A 16,840-nucleotide genomic window follows, 5' to 3' on the forward strand; every position below is an offset into this window, starting at 1 on the left:
TTTGACTCTCAGCACTGTAAGGACCCTGATCACGATCTTTTTTTTTTTTCTTTCAGGATGTAGACACAAGAGTTTTCGAAACAAAATCTCCAACGCTGTAGACAGCTCTCGCCTAACATATCATAACTATAGGCTCATAACTTCTCTACAAAAAATGTAAGAAACAACTATTACAATGAATAGGAGAATTATTCTGGCTTTAATATTCACTAAATGTTATCTCATTCTGCCCCTTCCAAAATAATATTTAGAATACAAAGTTGAAGCAGATGCTTTCACAAAATCAACATTTTCCCCAATCTGGGGGTAGGGGAAGGTGGGTATCTCGGCTGGGATTTATTGAAGAAATCTTTGTTTGTGAATGGAATTCATTTTGATTTCCACAGCTTCACAACTCAAAGGAGAGAAACAGTTGAGATCTTCATCAAAGTTGTCTGCATTAAAGAAAAAAAGAGGGCTTTTCTGGTGGCGCAGTGGTTGAGAGTCACGCCTGCCGATGCAGGGGACACGGGTTCGTGCCCCAGTCCGGGAAGATCCCACGTGCCGCGGAGCGGCTGGGCCCGTGAGCCATGGCCGCTGAGCCTGCGCGTCCGGAGCCTGGGCTCCGCAACGGGAGAGGCCGCAACAGTGAGAGGCCTGCGTACCGCAAAAAAAAAAAGAGCATTTTCAGCTGTGGCATTAGGGACTTTGCACATAGTAGAATCATAAGACATGTTTATCAAATGAAGGAATAAATAGAAGAATTAGAAAGGAAGTAAAAGTTGTGGCGCTTTCCTCAGATAGTTTAATCTAAATTTGGGGTGAATTAATTCATCCTGACAGTACTGTTAAGCAATTACAAGTGCATCTGTTCTTCCTGCCTTGTGAATAACAGGCTATGTTATTCACAGTAACCTTAACCTAGAGGAGGCTAGTCATGGACAAACCTTGGAGGCCTTCAGGAAAAGACAACATAAAATGATAACACACCTATCTGTATCCCCTATGAATTTGATATTCCTGCTCTGAAGGTTCAGCTGTTTCTCAAGTTTGAGAGTGCCTAGTGGTACAGAGGGTGCAAGTTTTCACTCAGTGCCAATGGAATCGAGTTTCTGGCTGCCATATGTCTGATGGCAGCATCCAGGTTGCAGTCGTAGAACCTGTGGCCCAAGAGGCTGGACTACCTGCCCCACTGGCTGAGTTACTGTCATAACTGACAAGCATCTCAGTGCTGGCTGCAGGCCCCTGGGCTCTCCAGGTCTATAGCTTGGTCCAACGACATTAAAATCCTGGACATGGTATTTACTACTACTCTTTCAAAGAAAAGTATGTCCATTTGGGCTGTATATTTGCTGATGAAACAATATCCCTCAAGGACAGCAGGGGAGCCAAGCCTAACTCACCCTCTTGAACATATTCCCCAATCAGATCCAACTATTATCCACTAAAAACCTTCCACAGTTCGTGCCTCTATATGCCATGGCTCCCCAGTGGCTCCACATGGGCACCAAGATATCTGCAAGTTAGCTGGCCAGAAATTTGATGGACGCTTGTGGCCACGGAAAGATTTTCTTCACATGCACCGACTTGCCCATGTAGAAATGGAGGCAGAGACTCCAACACTAGTCAATGAGCCTAAACTGGAAAATGGTGTGGCCTCACACTGTCCTGAAGCTGGTAGGCCCTTTGGAGATGATTCATCCTGCCCCCCACACCCCACCATGTTGAAGGTAGAGAGAATGGAGTTCCGAGTAGGGAAGTGATGTGCCCAAGGTCATGGAGTTAGTGAGTTGAGCCAAACTCTTCTGACTCTAAGTTTGGTGCCTTTTTTTTTAACCCACCATACTGCTTCCAGATTGACTACAGCCCTTGGAAATAGAACTGCTGATGGAGCCAATAGAATGAAAACTACAGGGGGATGAGGCCATTCTACCACCAGCACCGAGATGGAGAGAATGACTACAGCTAGGCCACCAGAGGTGTTCTGTGTGTGAACCGGAGTCTACTCTGGTCTTTAAGAAAGGCAACCAAAGGCCACTGCACTATGGTCCATCTGGAAGCACAGAACACGGAGTTATCATAACATCACCTTGAAGTTCTTAAGTTTTTGCTCTAGTTTGCCTTTCTGCTTACTTTAGGCCTTTACAGCAATCCTTTCCCTACACTTTCCCTCCTAACACCCATCTCCACCTCACGTCTGTCTCTGTACCTAGAAGCTTGGCTTCCTGTGGAAGAAGGTGAGCCTCTAAGAGTAATGTGCAGCTCAGCCGGTATTCTCGGTGGGGTGTGATGAGCACTAGCTTGGGGGTCACTAGCTTCTGGCCCCAATTCTGCTGCTGACGGGACTGTCCATAAGGCGTTCTCCTCTTCCTGCTTAAGGTTCCTCATCTGTAAAATGAGGGGATTGCACTAGACAATGTATGAGGTGCCTTCGGATTTTAACAGTTTGTGACGATTGTTTGCAATTACCCATGCAATTTTTTTCTTTACCTCCAGTCTCTTCTCTCCTCCGTGAATCTAATAACCCACTGATTTGTACATACTAAGTTCACTAGGTGCTTCTATGCACACTTTCTCAGTCCAGAGTAAGCCCAGGTGTGCACATGCACATGTGCATTTCGTTTTGAGGAGGAATCATTTCCCAAGACCACGTCTGAGGCCTCACACTAATTCAATACCTCTGGAATATAAGTATAGACAGTGTAGCCTTTTCTCTCACCATTTGGGGAGCTTGTTTTTGAAGGAGTGCCTTGGGCGGAGCCTAAAGATTTGAAAATGGAACTAGTTGCAGTTGACTTGACGGTCGGTGTCAACAAGTTGTGCACAAAGGTTTTCTTCAGTCTTTCCTGTTTCTGCCCAACATCGAGCTCACACAGGCTGCTGCCATCTGAAATGACTCCCCAAACAGTTAAAACCAGAAAACTCATCAAATTCTACACTTCAAATGTGTAAATTATACCTTAAGAATCCTGTTAAAAATATAAAGCCCAATGTACAGTCTGTTCGTTCTGGGTACCTCAAGGAGGCAGCTTTTCTATGAAGTTGTGAGAAGTAAGTTTGAACTATAATGTGTGGTACAGGCAGGGCCAATTCACTTATCAAGGAAGACCGCTTTCCCTAGAGCCCAGCACAGGGACCAGCAGGTTACTGACATGCCCAGCAAAAAGGAACTGGATCTCTGTGCTACTTATAGCATCTTCTAGCTCAAGCATCGCCTTCCCTAAAGGCAATAAACTGAGCTTTGCATTGAGACTGAGCGAAGCTACCTGAATTGGATGGAAGAGCATTTTGATGCATAGAAAACCAGTTTGCCTGAACTGGAGATATTCTCAGAGGCAACACCAGAGTCCACTATACCTCCCACCGTGCAGGAAGGGCCACTGGTCCATCTGGGCTGCCACCAGCCAGGCATCTTAGGGATGCTGACAAGCTCTCTCCTCCACCATGACTTCTTGCTTCCCACATCTGCTCAGTCAACTGTTGGCTACAGGCCAGAAAGCCCCTGTGACCCAGTGCCCGGAACACCATAGGCACTCAATCAATGTTCTTTTTTTTTTTTTTTTTAAATTATTTATTTATTTATTTTTGGCTGCGTTGGGTCTTCGTTGCTGTGTGCGGGCTTTCTCTAGATGCGGTGAGCAGGGGCTACTATTCGTTGCGGTGTGCGGGCTTCTCATTGCGGTGGCTTCTCTTGTTGCAGAGCGTGGGCTCTAGGTGCGCGGGCTTCAGTAGTTGTGGCTCACAGACTCAGTAGTTGTGGCTTGCAGGCTGTAGAGCGCAGGCTCAGTAGCTGTGGCGCACGGGCTTAGTTGCTCCGTGGCATGTGGGATCTTCCCGGACCAGGGCTCGAACCCATGTCCCCTGCACTGGCAGGCAGACTCCCAACCACTGTGCCACCAAGGAAGTCCCCAATGTTCTTTTAATTGAATTGAGACTTAAGTGACAGCAAGGACAAGCAGTCCAAGGAATTTGGGCCAAAAGCGAAGCTTCATTATGTTAAAATATGGCCGAAGTCACATCTTTCACCTGACTTCATTCATCTCCGCACAAAAGCACAAATCTTTTTCCTGACATGGAAACAGCCTCCATTTGATGCTGATGGTGTATGAACTCGTCAGGAGACAAGTAAATCTCATCAGTTTGGAAAACCTGTAAATTCAATACCTTACCCCAAATGGCATCTTACCAGTATCCACTGGGCATGCTCCTTCATCACCCAGTGGAACACAAAAATGAGGAACCCTAGCCAGGAGAAGAAGGTCAGTCTTTTTCAGCTTCTTTCACTCGCTGTCACCAATGCCTAGACTCAAGCCTACTCTTGTCACCATCAATACTCCTTCTAAGGAACCCCCAAGGCTATTACTAGCTTTCTGAGGTCACCTTTCTAGCCTCTCTCTCAATGGTAGTGCTAGCAAGAAGGTCTGTATCAAGGTTTCATGTCAACCGCAGTTTTCCTCCTGGGCTGCTGTCTGTCCTAGAGCTTGAGAGATAAGGTCTGCAGTGGGAACCAGCCTCTGAGATGGCTCTCAGTGATACCCATATCCTGTCATTCACATCCTTATGTAGTCTCCTCCCATGTTGTACCAATAGAATATGGCAGAAGTGATGGCATGTCCCTTCCAAGATTAGGTTATAAAAGATGTTGTTCTCTCTCTCTCTCTCTCTCTCTCTCTCTCTCTCCAACCCACCCCCCTGGAAAGGATGACCCAGATAAGATTCAGAGCTGATTAGAAGCGACAATGGCAATTGTATTACAATATACAATGTATCAAATCAACACGTTGTACACCTTAAATTTACACAATGCTATATGTCAAATATATTTCAAATTTTAAAAAAGAGACATTAAAACTAGTGGTTACCAGTGGAGAGAGGGATGGGTAGGGGACTAAGAGGTACAAAGTACTATGTGTAAAATAAATAAGCTATAAGTATATATTGTGCAACACAGGGAATAGAGCCAATATTTTATAATAACTCTAAATGGAGTGTAACCTTTAAGAATTATGTAACATACATAATTGTATGTTACACCTGTAACATACGATATTGTACAGCAAGTATAGTTCAATTTAAAAAAAGAAAGAAAAGAAAAGGGACGTTAAACGCTCTGCTTTATGGAGTGCGGAGCTCTCTGTCTCTAGGAAGTTTCAAGTGGTGGCTTGTGACTTCCTGTCACTTGAGGGGAAGTTGGATCGGGAAGACCTGGCTTTCCTGGCCCCAGCACTGAGACTCTGATTCCAGGTGGGAGGCAGCAATCTGGAGGCTAAACGGTGACAAGTGACAAGCCCCACTACCTCCCCTGAGGGCTTTATCTCCATTTGTAACCAAACAGCAGTGGAGAGGAAGCCAGCAGCCTTCACTCTTTCTGAGCAGCAGCTACCTGGAAGGTGGTCCGGCAGCCTGATGAGAGCAAATCCCAGTCTCCAAGCAGGTAAAACTCCTCCAGCTTCAGCAGGAACAAGGGGCCACAGTGACAACCAGCCCCTCTTACTGCTCTGATTTCCTGCATGGAGTTCAGCTAGTTCTCAGGCTTAAAGGTTATTCTGTGAATTCCAATGAGCTGCCTGCCAGCTCGCCCTTTCTTCCTGACAGCCTTCCTTTTTCTTTCCAATAACAGATTGATCTGCTTACTCACTAGCACATAGGCAGGAGGGAAGATGTCAGGTTTTTGTCACCTGCATTTTTATTTGTGCATCCCTCCTTCAGAAATGGCTCAGCAAGAGCATCATTTTTTCACACGACCACAGGGCAACCCCCTTCAGCCAGAATTACAAACTTGCCATCTGCTTTTTTTTTTTTTTTTTTTTTTTTTTTTTTGCAGTACGCGGGCCTCTCACTGTTGTGGCCTCTCCCGTTGCAGAGCACAGGCTCCGGACGTGCAGGCTCAGCGGCCACGGCTCACAGGCCCAGCCGCTCCGCGGCATGTGGGATCTTCCCGCACTGGGACACGAACCCGTGTCCCCTGCATCGGCAGGGGGACTCTCAACCACTGCGCCACCAGGGAAGCCCTACCATCTGTCTTTTAAATGGCTAATTTGTTCACTTGTTTCATTGCATTCTTGTTTTGAATATTTGAGACCTCTGTGTGTGTGTGTGTGTGTGTGTGTCCATGGGACTAGAGTTTGAAACTCAGAGCTCTGAAAACACCCCCTTCTGCAAGATGGCGCATTCTACCTTGTAGGCGGGACTAGGAACTAGCAAGCCTTGGTGCTTGATTGACATAAAGTGCATCTGACAGACGCAGACAGCTTGGCTCTGTTGATGTTGGATCTGGGCTTTGGTTTTCGTCCTCAGGAGATCTCCCATTGGATTCTGCATCTACCCATCCAGGCTTCCCACTTAGACACGACTCTCTCCTTCCACCACAGGAATGGAGCACATGCTGTTTTTGCAAAACACCCCTCCCCCGCTTTAAGCTCTAAACTTCTTTGCTTTCTGGTTCTTTTATCAGCTATTCCTTTAACCCCTCTTTCCATAAGGTTGAGTGTGTTTCTCCTCAGAACTTGTGAGCCCAAGAGTAGCCTGGAGTTACTGCTTAGGAAGAAATCCACACAGGCACCTAGTTCACGAATCTACCTCTGTCCACATTCTAGAGCAAGGCAGCTTCGTTCTCAAAGCATCATGCTACTGAGACCAGGCTACCTCAGTGGAGGCCAGGTAAGGTCAAGAGGTAAAGTGTAGAACCATCATCGGGCCCTCGTTTGACGATCTAAGATACAACCAAGCGCTGGTAGCCTCAAAGGAAACCACGCGACAGTAGTGTGGAGAGCTCCTAAAAATTCTGGCCCTAGTGTCAGAAGGAATAAAGACGGCACATGGACGGAGAACAACATATCTTGTGTCTCTTTATATTCCAATCAGAATTGGCCGTGTAAGGTTGGTGGAATCCAGTGGGACAAAAGTTCCAATTGATACACTGCATTGCTCTAAAATGAGATGGTTTCTTGAATCACAGGACTTGCCGTCAAAGAGTATACTTTATTTTGGACTTTTCCCCCACGCCCTGCAGCATGGCCTATATTAACTGCAGAGCAGCTCATATTTCCCAAGGTTCCTCAGGGGTTAACAACCACAATAACAAAGGACTCTGAGGTTTTAAAAAATGTTCAATTTAAAACAAATTTTTAAAGTTATTTTCCCCCAGCAGAATTTCTCAAACTTGTACCATGCTAGGGAACATTGTGTCATTTCAAGAATGGGGAGGGGTAGTTTTGTGCATTTCTCAAATTTCTTTGACCATAGAACTCTTTCTTGCTGAAGCACCCTATGGGACCACCAGTTCCCTGTACTCTGGTAAAAGGGTTTATTGAATGAATAAGTAGTTAAGAGCAGTAAGGGAGACCTTAACTCAATGGACTGCCCAAGTCGACTCACAGCCTGCCCCAGTACCCCAAATGAGCTGGCCCAAACTTGAGGATAAGAGCATGGGGTGGACTTTGAGACGCCCAGGAAATCATTCTGCATGCCTCTTCCTGCCAAGATGTTCAGATAAGCAGATTATAAGAATTCAGATTATAATGAACAGCAGCAATTACTCAGAAGTGTATTAACCAGAGCCCTACCTTTTACTCCTCATGCCATCTTTGGCCTACCATTGAATAACTTCATTAATCCTTTGTTCCTCTCACCAGAAAACAGACAGGAGACTAAAGAGCTATAGAGTCATTCGTTTAGGGTCATCTAATTCAACCAGCTGTGGTGACGTTTTCAAGACTGATTTGTAGCAAAACCAAGACCAGAACCTTGGCTTCTTGCCGTGGCCCACTGCTCTTTGCTCTCCACGTTCAATCCTCTATGGCTCTACAATTTCCTAACCTGGCTCCTTCCCACAGTATGAGGATATCTGATGCAGCCAGAGTCTATGGGGTCAGCAGTTTAATGTTTCTACTGTCCAGTAATTGCTATGTTCCATGAGATTATGTACTTCAAAATGTCAACACAGGTGTGAATCTGTACACTTACGAGCACAATGTGTTGATGTAATGAATACTGTAGGGTGTACTGCCTATCAGTGTTCGATAGACACATGGCCAACTAGCTGCAGTTGAGTTAGCTATCTGGATTTCTCTCTACATCCCTGAGTAAGAGAGAGTGGTCTCGTTTAATGAAGCCCTAACATCTAGCCAATGTTTCTAGCGGCTGCCTGTCAGTCATTGACAGCAGAGGCCCCTTGGATTATTTTTTCCTCCTTTGAAAAAATACTGAATACTAAAGGTAAGATTTTCCAAAGCAGCAAAAACCTTGATGGAGGTTTAGCTAGCCAGAGAAAGTACAGAGAAGCAACAGTTACCTTGCAAAGTGTTAAAAATGGCAAAAAGATACAAGAAAAGGGTCCTCACAGCTCCCCAGGCAAAAAAGGCAAACCCCCAGGTGAGGCCAAGTAAGGATGTCAGGCTGGTTGTGCCTTTGAGGTCATGCAGCATCATCTTCCGTCGAGTCTTCTGGCTTTGGGATTTCATGGAATTCGGTTGAGCAAAAGAACAGTGCAGAATGTGGAGAGATTCATGAGAAATATGAGGCAAAAATCAGCCACCACTGAGATGTAAAAGACAGGATCATCTTTTTTTTTTTGCGGTACGCGGGGCTCTCACTGTTGTGGCCTCTCCCGTTGCGGAGCACAGGCTCCAGACACACAGGCTCAGCGGCCATGGCTCATGGGCCCGGCAGCTCCGCGGCACGTGGGTTCCTCCCGGACCGATGTAAAAGATAGGATCATCTTTAATCCAACAACTGGAAGAGACCAAGGAGAGAAGGCCATTGTGAGGTAGAGAAACATGAACTCCTATTTTTAATGCGACTCTGATGATCACTGAGTCAGTTGCATTTCACACGAGAACACCTAGGCCTAGAGTGTAAACCAGCTCGACAGAGTTCTCTCATGCTCACTGAAGGCAGAGCTGGCATCAGAACCCCAGTCTCCTGAGCCCCAGTCCAGGTTCTTCCCAGCGTCAAGTTAAAAATCCTAGAGGATATTTCTGCCCTACACATGCAGAAACCTCTCAGTCCAATTCCCTGGGAGGCTATTCTCTTCCTCAATAGCAGAAAAACACATTATGTAATTCCCCCCGAAGTGGCTTACACCTGAGCTTGTATTTGCAGGATAAATTCTGCTTCACATGATAAATTTCACAGTGAAAGGACACGGGTAATGACTGGCTTTTTGGACTGCTATATCAAATAGCGATGAGATCATCAGAGTTAATGAAAATTCAACAAAAAGAAGACAGCTCTAACTGTATTGCTTTCAAATATGATGTTTATTTTCAATCCCGCACCACAGCTACAGGTTTGAATTCCAAAAGGCAACGCTGGTCACTGGATTGATTAACGGCTTTACAGTTTCTATTAAAGAAGAATTATGCAGTGATTTATGGGAACAGATACTTCATCTCATAACATTTCCAATTACTACACGCATTACCTGTGATTTTTGAACATAGACGAGCTTCACTAATTTAACTGTGTGTCAACTTAGCTGAGACCTCTTTTCCAGAGCTAGGAATATCCCCTGTGGTCATATTGTTCACGTTGGTGTGGATACTTTCATCTGTATGTGAGTTTGTGTGTGTTTGTGTGGGTCTCAAGGGAGTAGGGGTAAAGCATTTAATTTCCCTAATAGAATCTAATACTTAGGGTTCCCCAGATTTGTAGTTGCCAAGGGGGATGGGGGAGGGATGGATTAGGAGTTTGGGATTAGCGAATGCAAACTATTATATATATGTATAACTGAATCACTTTGCCATACACCAGAAATTAACACAACACTGTAAATCAACTTTACTTCAATAAAATAAATTTTCAGGACTTCCCTGGTGGTCCCGTGGGTAAGACTCCACGCTCCCAATGCAGGGGGCCCCAGTTTGAGCCCCGGTCGGGGAACTAGATCCTGCATGCGTGCTGCAACTAAGAAGTCCACATGATGGAACTAAAGATTCCCGCGTGCTGCAACTAAGACCCAGCACAGCCAAAATAAATAAATAAATATTTTTAAAAAATAAATTTTCAAAAAGATTTTAGATTTAATAAATATTGCTGCTGCATTCCTGTACATGCTTATTAGCCAATCTGAAGTGCAATGAATTGGGCATTCATTGCAAAATGTCTGTGGCTTATAACAAGAAAGACATTCAACTTCGTGGTCAAAAAAAAAAAAAAACCAGAAAAACTTAAGTTTCCCTGAATATCATCTTCAGCCTTAAAAGAGGCTATAGAAAACTCTTAAAAAGGCGGCGCTATATATTTGGTTAGAGAATCATCTCCAAGACATACTGTTAAGTACGAAGCAGTGTATATCTACTATTTGGGTGACAAAGTGTACAAGAGAATATCTACACAAATTCGATTGTTGGCAATAAGAGTTGCATCAAGAGACGGAAACTGGGAAGCTTGGTGTTGGGAGTGGACTTCACTTTTCATCCTCTACCCTTTTGTACTTTTGAATTTTCTACCGTATGCATGTATTACTCCTTCAAAATATAATTATTTTTTAAAAGCTCTTAGAGCAGTCTGCCTCTTACTGACCAATTCACACATGAAAGGGCTTTTTCAGGGGGAGTGGAGTTGGTTTTGTTCTGGTTTTGCTTTTGCTTTTGATCTTTGAAGAAGAATCACCATTAGATACGCACTGGGGACCCTTTAAGTCACAAAACAAGCAAGGAGGGAGGATGGAGGAGGAGATGAAAAGGAAGGGAAGAGAAAAGGGAGAAAGAGAAAGGATAAGGAGCAATTATAATTACAAGGCATCTGCTGGCAGGGGCAATATAATTTTGACCCTCTGGAAACTGTCATCTCAATATGAAAGACGAAGAAGTTTGGAGGGCAAGACCTTGTGCATTTGATTCCAGTCCAGTGGGAGAGGAACTCTATAGTGAAAAAGAACTTGAGAGGCTATGATACAGAGAATGGATACGGGTAAGTAAAAAACAATCCAAAGCGTAAAGTGAGGTTGTGCAGTCTGAAGGACTGCATGGTAACTATCTACAGGCCTGTAAAAGAAGGTTCTGGAGAGGTAGAGCGACTTGAATAGCTACTCTCTGGCACCTGTGGTTGAGAGAACCAAAGAGATGGGCTTTATATATCAAAAAGAGCAAAGAAAAAGCAAGAAAGAAAAGTACAACCACAGGACAACAAAGCTGAGCCAATTTACAGAGGAAAGTGGTGGAGTCTTCTTCAGGGGAGACCTTTGTCGTTGAAATACAGAAACGTTTTCCAACCCGTTTCAGTATTTCGTTATAGTGGCCATTCCAACTCCTAAGTTCTGCAAGCTTTCTAATCATGATAGCTGCCAGCTGTCTATAATGCTGATTTCTTTTATTTATTATGTTTTCTTGCATTGTATTTACATCATTATTATAGCCCCATTTAATAAATTTGAGAGCTCTTTACCAGTCAAAAAATTAAATAAATAAATAGATAAATAAACTACTCATTAATTAATAATCACTACCAGATATGTATCACCGATGGGACAGGCCACATGCTGAGCACTTTACATACATGGTGTCATTTTAATCTGCACCCAACACTGAGAGCAAACATTATTATCCCCGTTTCCCAGAGGAGGAAATGGAAGGAAGAGGTAAAGTAAGTTGATTGACCAAGGTCATACTGAGCGCAGACACCTAACCATTATATCAGTGCACGCATGACTTTGTTAGGGTAAAAAGGCTGAGACCAATTTCCTCCCTGAAGCCAGTGTCAAGACCAAGCCCCAGGCCAGGGAGCACCTCACCATACCCTGATGGCCAAGAGCATTACCACTGGAGAAGCAGACATGCTGGTACTTACAATGGAGTCGTTGAGCTCAGAGTCCCATACAGATCTTTTTTCACACCCAGTATAATCACCACCACAATCGCTGGGATTCCTAGAGTGAGAAAGCAAGCCAAAGGCATCCCATTAGGAAGTGGGAGAGCTCCCGATCAATGACTGTTGGCACTGATACATTGAGACACTTTAAATGAGCCACAGATGTGTGGGCATCAAAATACCATTGTTTGCAAAATGTTTGTGAATTCTTCCAGGTTAAACATTTCTAGGAGTTCTCTAATCTGCTAAACTAAACAGCATGCCAATGGCTTCAGTACAACACCCACTGGTTATTAAAAATAGCACAAGTACCAAAAATCAACTTGGCACATCTAGTTCATGGGAATGCAAGTTCGCATAAAGCATTTCTTCTCGGAGGATTGGCTGCCAATGTGTCTCTCTTTCAACACTGCCCCTTAGTTCCCGGTCTCTTTTTGTCTAGGCCACCTTGGAGGAAGGGCACAGGCAATCAGCTGCAGCCTTCAGTGCTTTTCTGACAGGGGAGCCGTTTCCACGCTCGTTACTAGTTTGACATTTTGACTAGATCGACCAGTTAACGATCAGTCAATTCAGTCCAAGTATAATAAAGCAATCAGTTCAGTCCAAGTGGTCAAACGTGACATGAGTATAGACACAGGGTTTAAAAATCCAATTACCTGTACATTTGCAAAACTTAAAAGACTTCTTTCTTTTTCACAATGTATTTCTCCTAAACTAGGAGCATAACACCTGCACACATTTTAGGGGTTTTGTAAGATACTTTCCAAAGCTGTTTCAAACCCCAGAGTGCCAAGCATCTTAAGAAATCCTCCATCGTCCTATCCTGTGATTAACAGGACAGTCCCTTCTGCTCTGTGTGTGGCACACCTAGCACAGGGCCCAGCATGATGCAGATGAAAAAAATACTAGTTTGGGGCCGGAAGGGAGGGATGGAGGGAGGTCTCGCATTTAGGAAGAAAGTCGTGAGACAGTCCCCAAGCTGTGTTAACACTTTGCTAATTAAACCAAAAAAGATGCCTACTGGTTATTAAAAAATGTGGACAAATATATCTACTGCCTTCGACAGGGATTTAAATAAAGGAATGAAACCTTTTCAACAGGTTGTTTTGGCATTAGGAAGACAGAACTTCAAACACAAACAGAGACTAATATTTATTTTCCTAACAGTTGATTGCATCTGTCTAATATTTAAACGCTCTGAGACTCCCTGTAGCAGGCCAGCTCTGCAGTGGCTCCCTGGCCGACCTTGCAGGGAGCCAGAGACCAAGCAGGCCAAGGCTTGTACCACGACTGATCTGAGTTTGGGTGGAATGCCTTGTGATCCTCCACGAATTCGAGAAGACGAGGCAGGCCTGTGAGGGGGGGCTCCGAGGCCATCTCCTACTCTTCTCCCCAGAAGACTGTCATGACGCAGCTTCTCATCGCCTCCTGGGCTCTGAAGCAGGGTGGGACTTTGCACCCTGCGCCCTCAGAACAGAGCTGCACAGTAGAAACCACATAGCTTCACCTGAGAGCTGGCTCGTCAGCAGCAGGGAATCCTGCGACTCGTGTGGCAGCCACCTGCTCTCTCTGGTTTGGGTGTCATTCTTTATAGTGTGGGGAGAAAGGACCTGGGAGCTGGCAGCTTTAGCTACTTGTCTTTTCACCGTCTACATAAGTCATCAACTGAGTCTGAAAGCGGCTCGTTGTATCTTTACTGGTTGAGCCGGTCAGGCCTTCACCATGGCTTGGCCTTGGCTTGGGTGTGTACTTGACACTCCTCAAGTTTTTCCTGCCTCCAATTACCAAGCCTTAGCCTTGCCTGCCTCCCCCCTGCACCCCAGAAAGTGTGTGTGGAATGTGCAGATCAAGGAGATGAGAAGCCAGCCCTGGGGAATACCAACACGAAGGAGCAGGTGAAGGAAGGAGGGTCGGACGAGGAAGCCGAGAATGAGTGATGCCGGGGGAACGAGTGCTATTCCCAGCCCTTGCACAGTTAGCCAGATGTGGCTTCTCCGCCTTCTGGGTTATTCATGAAGCCTCTTCCACAACATTTTTCAATCTTCCAGTTGACTCGAGGTGAGGGTTGCCAGGCACAAAAGGGAGTGTTCTGACTGCTTTTGGCTTTGTATTTCTGACGGGTTCCAAACTATACTCAAACCACTTCTTAGATCATGCTTTGTTTAGCATTTGCCCGTCTCTGCTCCCCACATTACCATGGCTAATAGCACTAACCGTGTATCCAAAGAAAGCATGTACTACGTTAATGACCTCATTAAAAGGATGAGTAGCTAATTGCAAAGCTACTGTCTTCACCAAGGCAGTGGAAGATAAAATCTATCTTCCCGGGTATCCTACGCATCTCACTTAATACACATCCCTTATGGATCCAACACATTTTCTGAACCTCAAAGCCGGTTTGAATAGGCAAGGGGTGGGGAAGGGCTGAGTTGTCCATGTCAGTTAGAAATGCAGGAAAGCCAACCAATGAAATGACATTTAAATTAGGAACTGTTCATGCTGAGTTCCTACCTGGCTTCTTCTATAGGGCAGCAGAACGGTGACAGTCATGAGGCGTGGTGTGAATGGGGGCATGTCTGAGCCAGCACCCTCTCACATCTTGCAAGTCTTTTCCCTGGCCCTTAAACAATATGACTGGATCCTAGAGGTCAAAGTCCAAACTATGGAGACAGACCCCCTGGTTCAAATCCCAGTTCTGCCACTTACTAGCTGTGTAAACTCTGGCAAATTACCTAATCTCTTTGTGCCTCAGCATTCTCATCTCTTAAATGGGAACAATGATGAAACCTTTCCCAGAGAGGTATTGTGAAGATTAAATGAGTATGAGACACTTAGACTAAACGAGACACTTCAAACCGCGTCAGGCACGTGGAGCGCTACCTCAGTGTTGGCTGTTGTATCCGTGTGTATTTGCTGGGATTGTAACTTGAGTAAAGGGAAGGATAAAAGCTGACAGGTTCACTACTGTAGATCCAGCATTTAGCACAGCACACAAGCAGGTGCTCAGTAAATATGTGTGGACCGATTCCTCACCATAGAGGTTAAAAGTTGAATTTATAGAGCAATACAGACAGGAAAAGAAATGTCCACCCAAACACCAGTGAAGCAATCCTTAACTCCTTACCTATGATAGTAACAGCATTTGGTCCCAAATAATTTGTCTAATTGAGCTAGAATTAGACAGACACAGGCTTGAAACAAAGACATCAAGGACCATGGCAGATATACTTACCCCAACCAAACAGACAAAATTTAAGGATATGATTGGGAATGTATATGTTGAAGACTTTGACTAGAGCAAAATCCATGTGGACTGCCTCCAGACCCATCCAAGTCAAAGAAACGAGCAGGAAGTAATGAAGTGCCACAGCGGCTGTGATACAAAGGCCCGATTTCTGAAATGATGATGACCAGGAATTGACCAGAAATACCAGGTTTAGCATCAGTAGTGCTGTGCACAGGTTGATCAGGAATTTGGAAGGATGATCTTTTCGAAGTTTGCTAAAGGAAAAGGCACAATGTTAGGTAGGGTCTCTGTTTTTTTTTTTTTTTTAGGGTCTCTGTTTTTGATTAAGCATCGCCATGTTTTATCTGCATAATAAGTGAAAGAATAAAAGAACTGCCTATTAAAATTAAATTATCCATATTATCTTATATGTACTGAATTTTCGAGTCCCCCACTCTCTTTCCAGGTAGAGTCAAAGTATTCTAAACATGGTGACCTTCACTGACAGGAATTATAATAGCCTCTCTCAGCTAAGCAGTCCCCTTTTTTCTGTTTCTTTTTCTCTTTTGAAGAGAAGGAAGGAAAGAGTTCCCTGGATACTACAGTTCTCCCACCACTCCTTCAGCAGACTCAAGGCTGGATCTACATATGACCAAATGGCGGGATGACTTATGGAAACCATTTCAAGTAGCTACTTGGGTATTTCCAAAGATCCAGATATTTAGCATCATGGAAATATGACCTTAAGTTTCACTAAGTGATCACAATTGTACTTGTGAAAACTGATCCTGTATTTTCCAAATTAAAAAAAAATCTTTCCCTTTGATTCTTTTTCATTTCTATTATGTCTATTGATTTAAATTTTGCAATTTTCATTTTGTGTGTACGTGGGTTTTTTAAATTGGGGTAAGTACACAAGTCCTAAGAATGCAACTCACTGAATCTTTACAAATGAATACACCCGTGGAACCCCCACACAGATCAAGAGGTAGAGTATTTTCAGCGTCTCAGAAGGCTCCTTCATTCCTTCTCCCATTAAATACCCTCCACTAGAGGTAACCAATAGTTTCACTTCTATCCGCATAGGTTTAGTTTTGCCTGTACTTGAAACTTCAAATAAATGGAACCATACAGCACATTCTCTTCTTTTTCTTGCTTCCTTTGCTCAACTCTCTGTCTATGAGATTTAGATATTACATTATATTATGTAGAAGTATAGTTGAACCTTGGGAGTTAGGGGCACTGACCCTCCGAGCAGTCGAAAATCCACTTATAACTTGTAGTTGTCCCTCCTCCTTATCCACGGTTCTGTATCCTCGGATTCAACCAGCCCAGAATCATGCAGCCCCCATAGTATTCACTATTGAAAAAATCTGCATATAAGCGAACTCTCACAGTTTGTTTGAACAACAAACCCATGTTGTTCAAAGGCCAATGGTAGTTTATTCATTTTTACTGCTGTGAAGCATTCTATTTTATGAATATACTACAAGTTATTCAACTAGTCAACTGTTAATGTACATTGGGGTTGTTTCCAATTTGGGGCCACTATAAGTGAAGCTGCTGTGAATATTCTTGTATATATCTTTCCGTGGACATATACAATCATCTCTCCCTAACAGTGAAATTTCTGAGTCAACAGCTGATGGATATTTATCTTTAGTAAGTACTGCCAAAGAATTTTCCAAAGTGTCTGTGCCATTTGTAGTTTTCCATATCCTTGTCGATCCTTGCTATTTTCAGTATTTTTAATTTTAACCATTCTGGTGGGGGCATAAAAGTATAATTGTGGTTTTGATTAGCATTTTTCTGATGAGTAATGAT

At 44.0% G+C, this 16,840-nt stretch overlaps 1 protein-coding gene across 1 annotated transcript in view; it reads right to left on the reverse strand.

Moving 5' to 3' along the window:
• Positions 1–336: 336 nt before the first annotated feature.
• ADGRG4 (adhesion G protein-coupled receptor G4) overlaps positions 337–16,840 on the reverse strand; it is a 60,578-nt gene continuing 44,074 nt past the window's right edge. The window contains 8 exon segments of the mRNA XM_060137263.1: positions 337–434; positions 2,699–2,901; positions 4,149–4,221; positions 8,273–8,453; positions 8,456–8,524; positions 8,682–8,712; positions 11,770–11,848; positions 15,023–15,291. Coding sequence (XP_059993246.1) covers positions 337–434; positions 2,699–2,901; positions 4,149–4,221; positions 8,273–8,453; positions 8,456–8,524; positions 8,682–8,712; positions 11,770–11,848; positions 15,023–15,291 — 1,003 coding nt within the window.

Source organism: Lagenorhynchus albirostris, chromosome X, assembly GCF_949774975.1.
Source record: "Lagenorhynchus albirostris chromosome X, mLagAlb1.1, whole genome shotgun sequence".
Classification (NCBI taxonomy): domain Eukaryota; kingdom Metazoa; phylum Chordata; class Mammalia; order Artiodactyla; family Delphinidae; genus Lagenorhynchus; species Lagenorhynchus albirostris.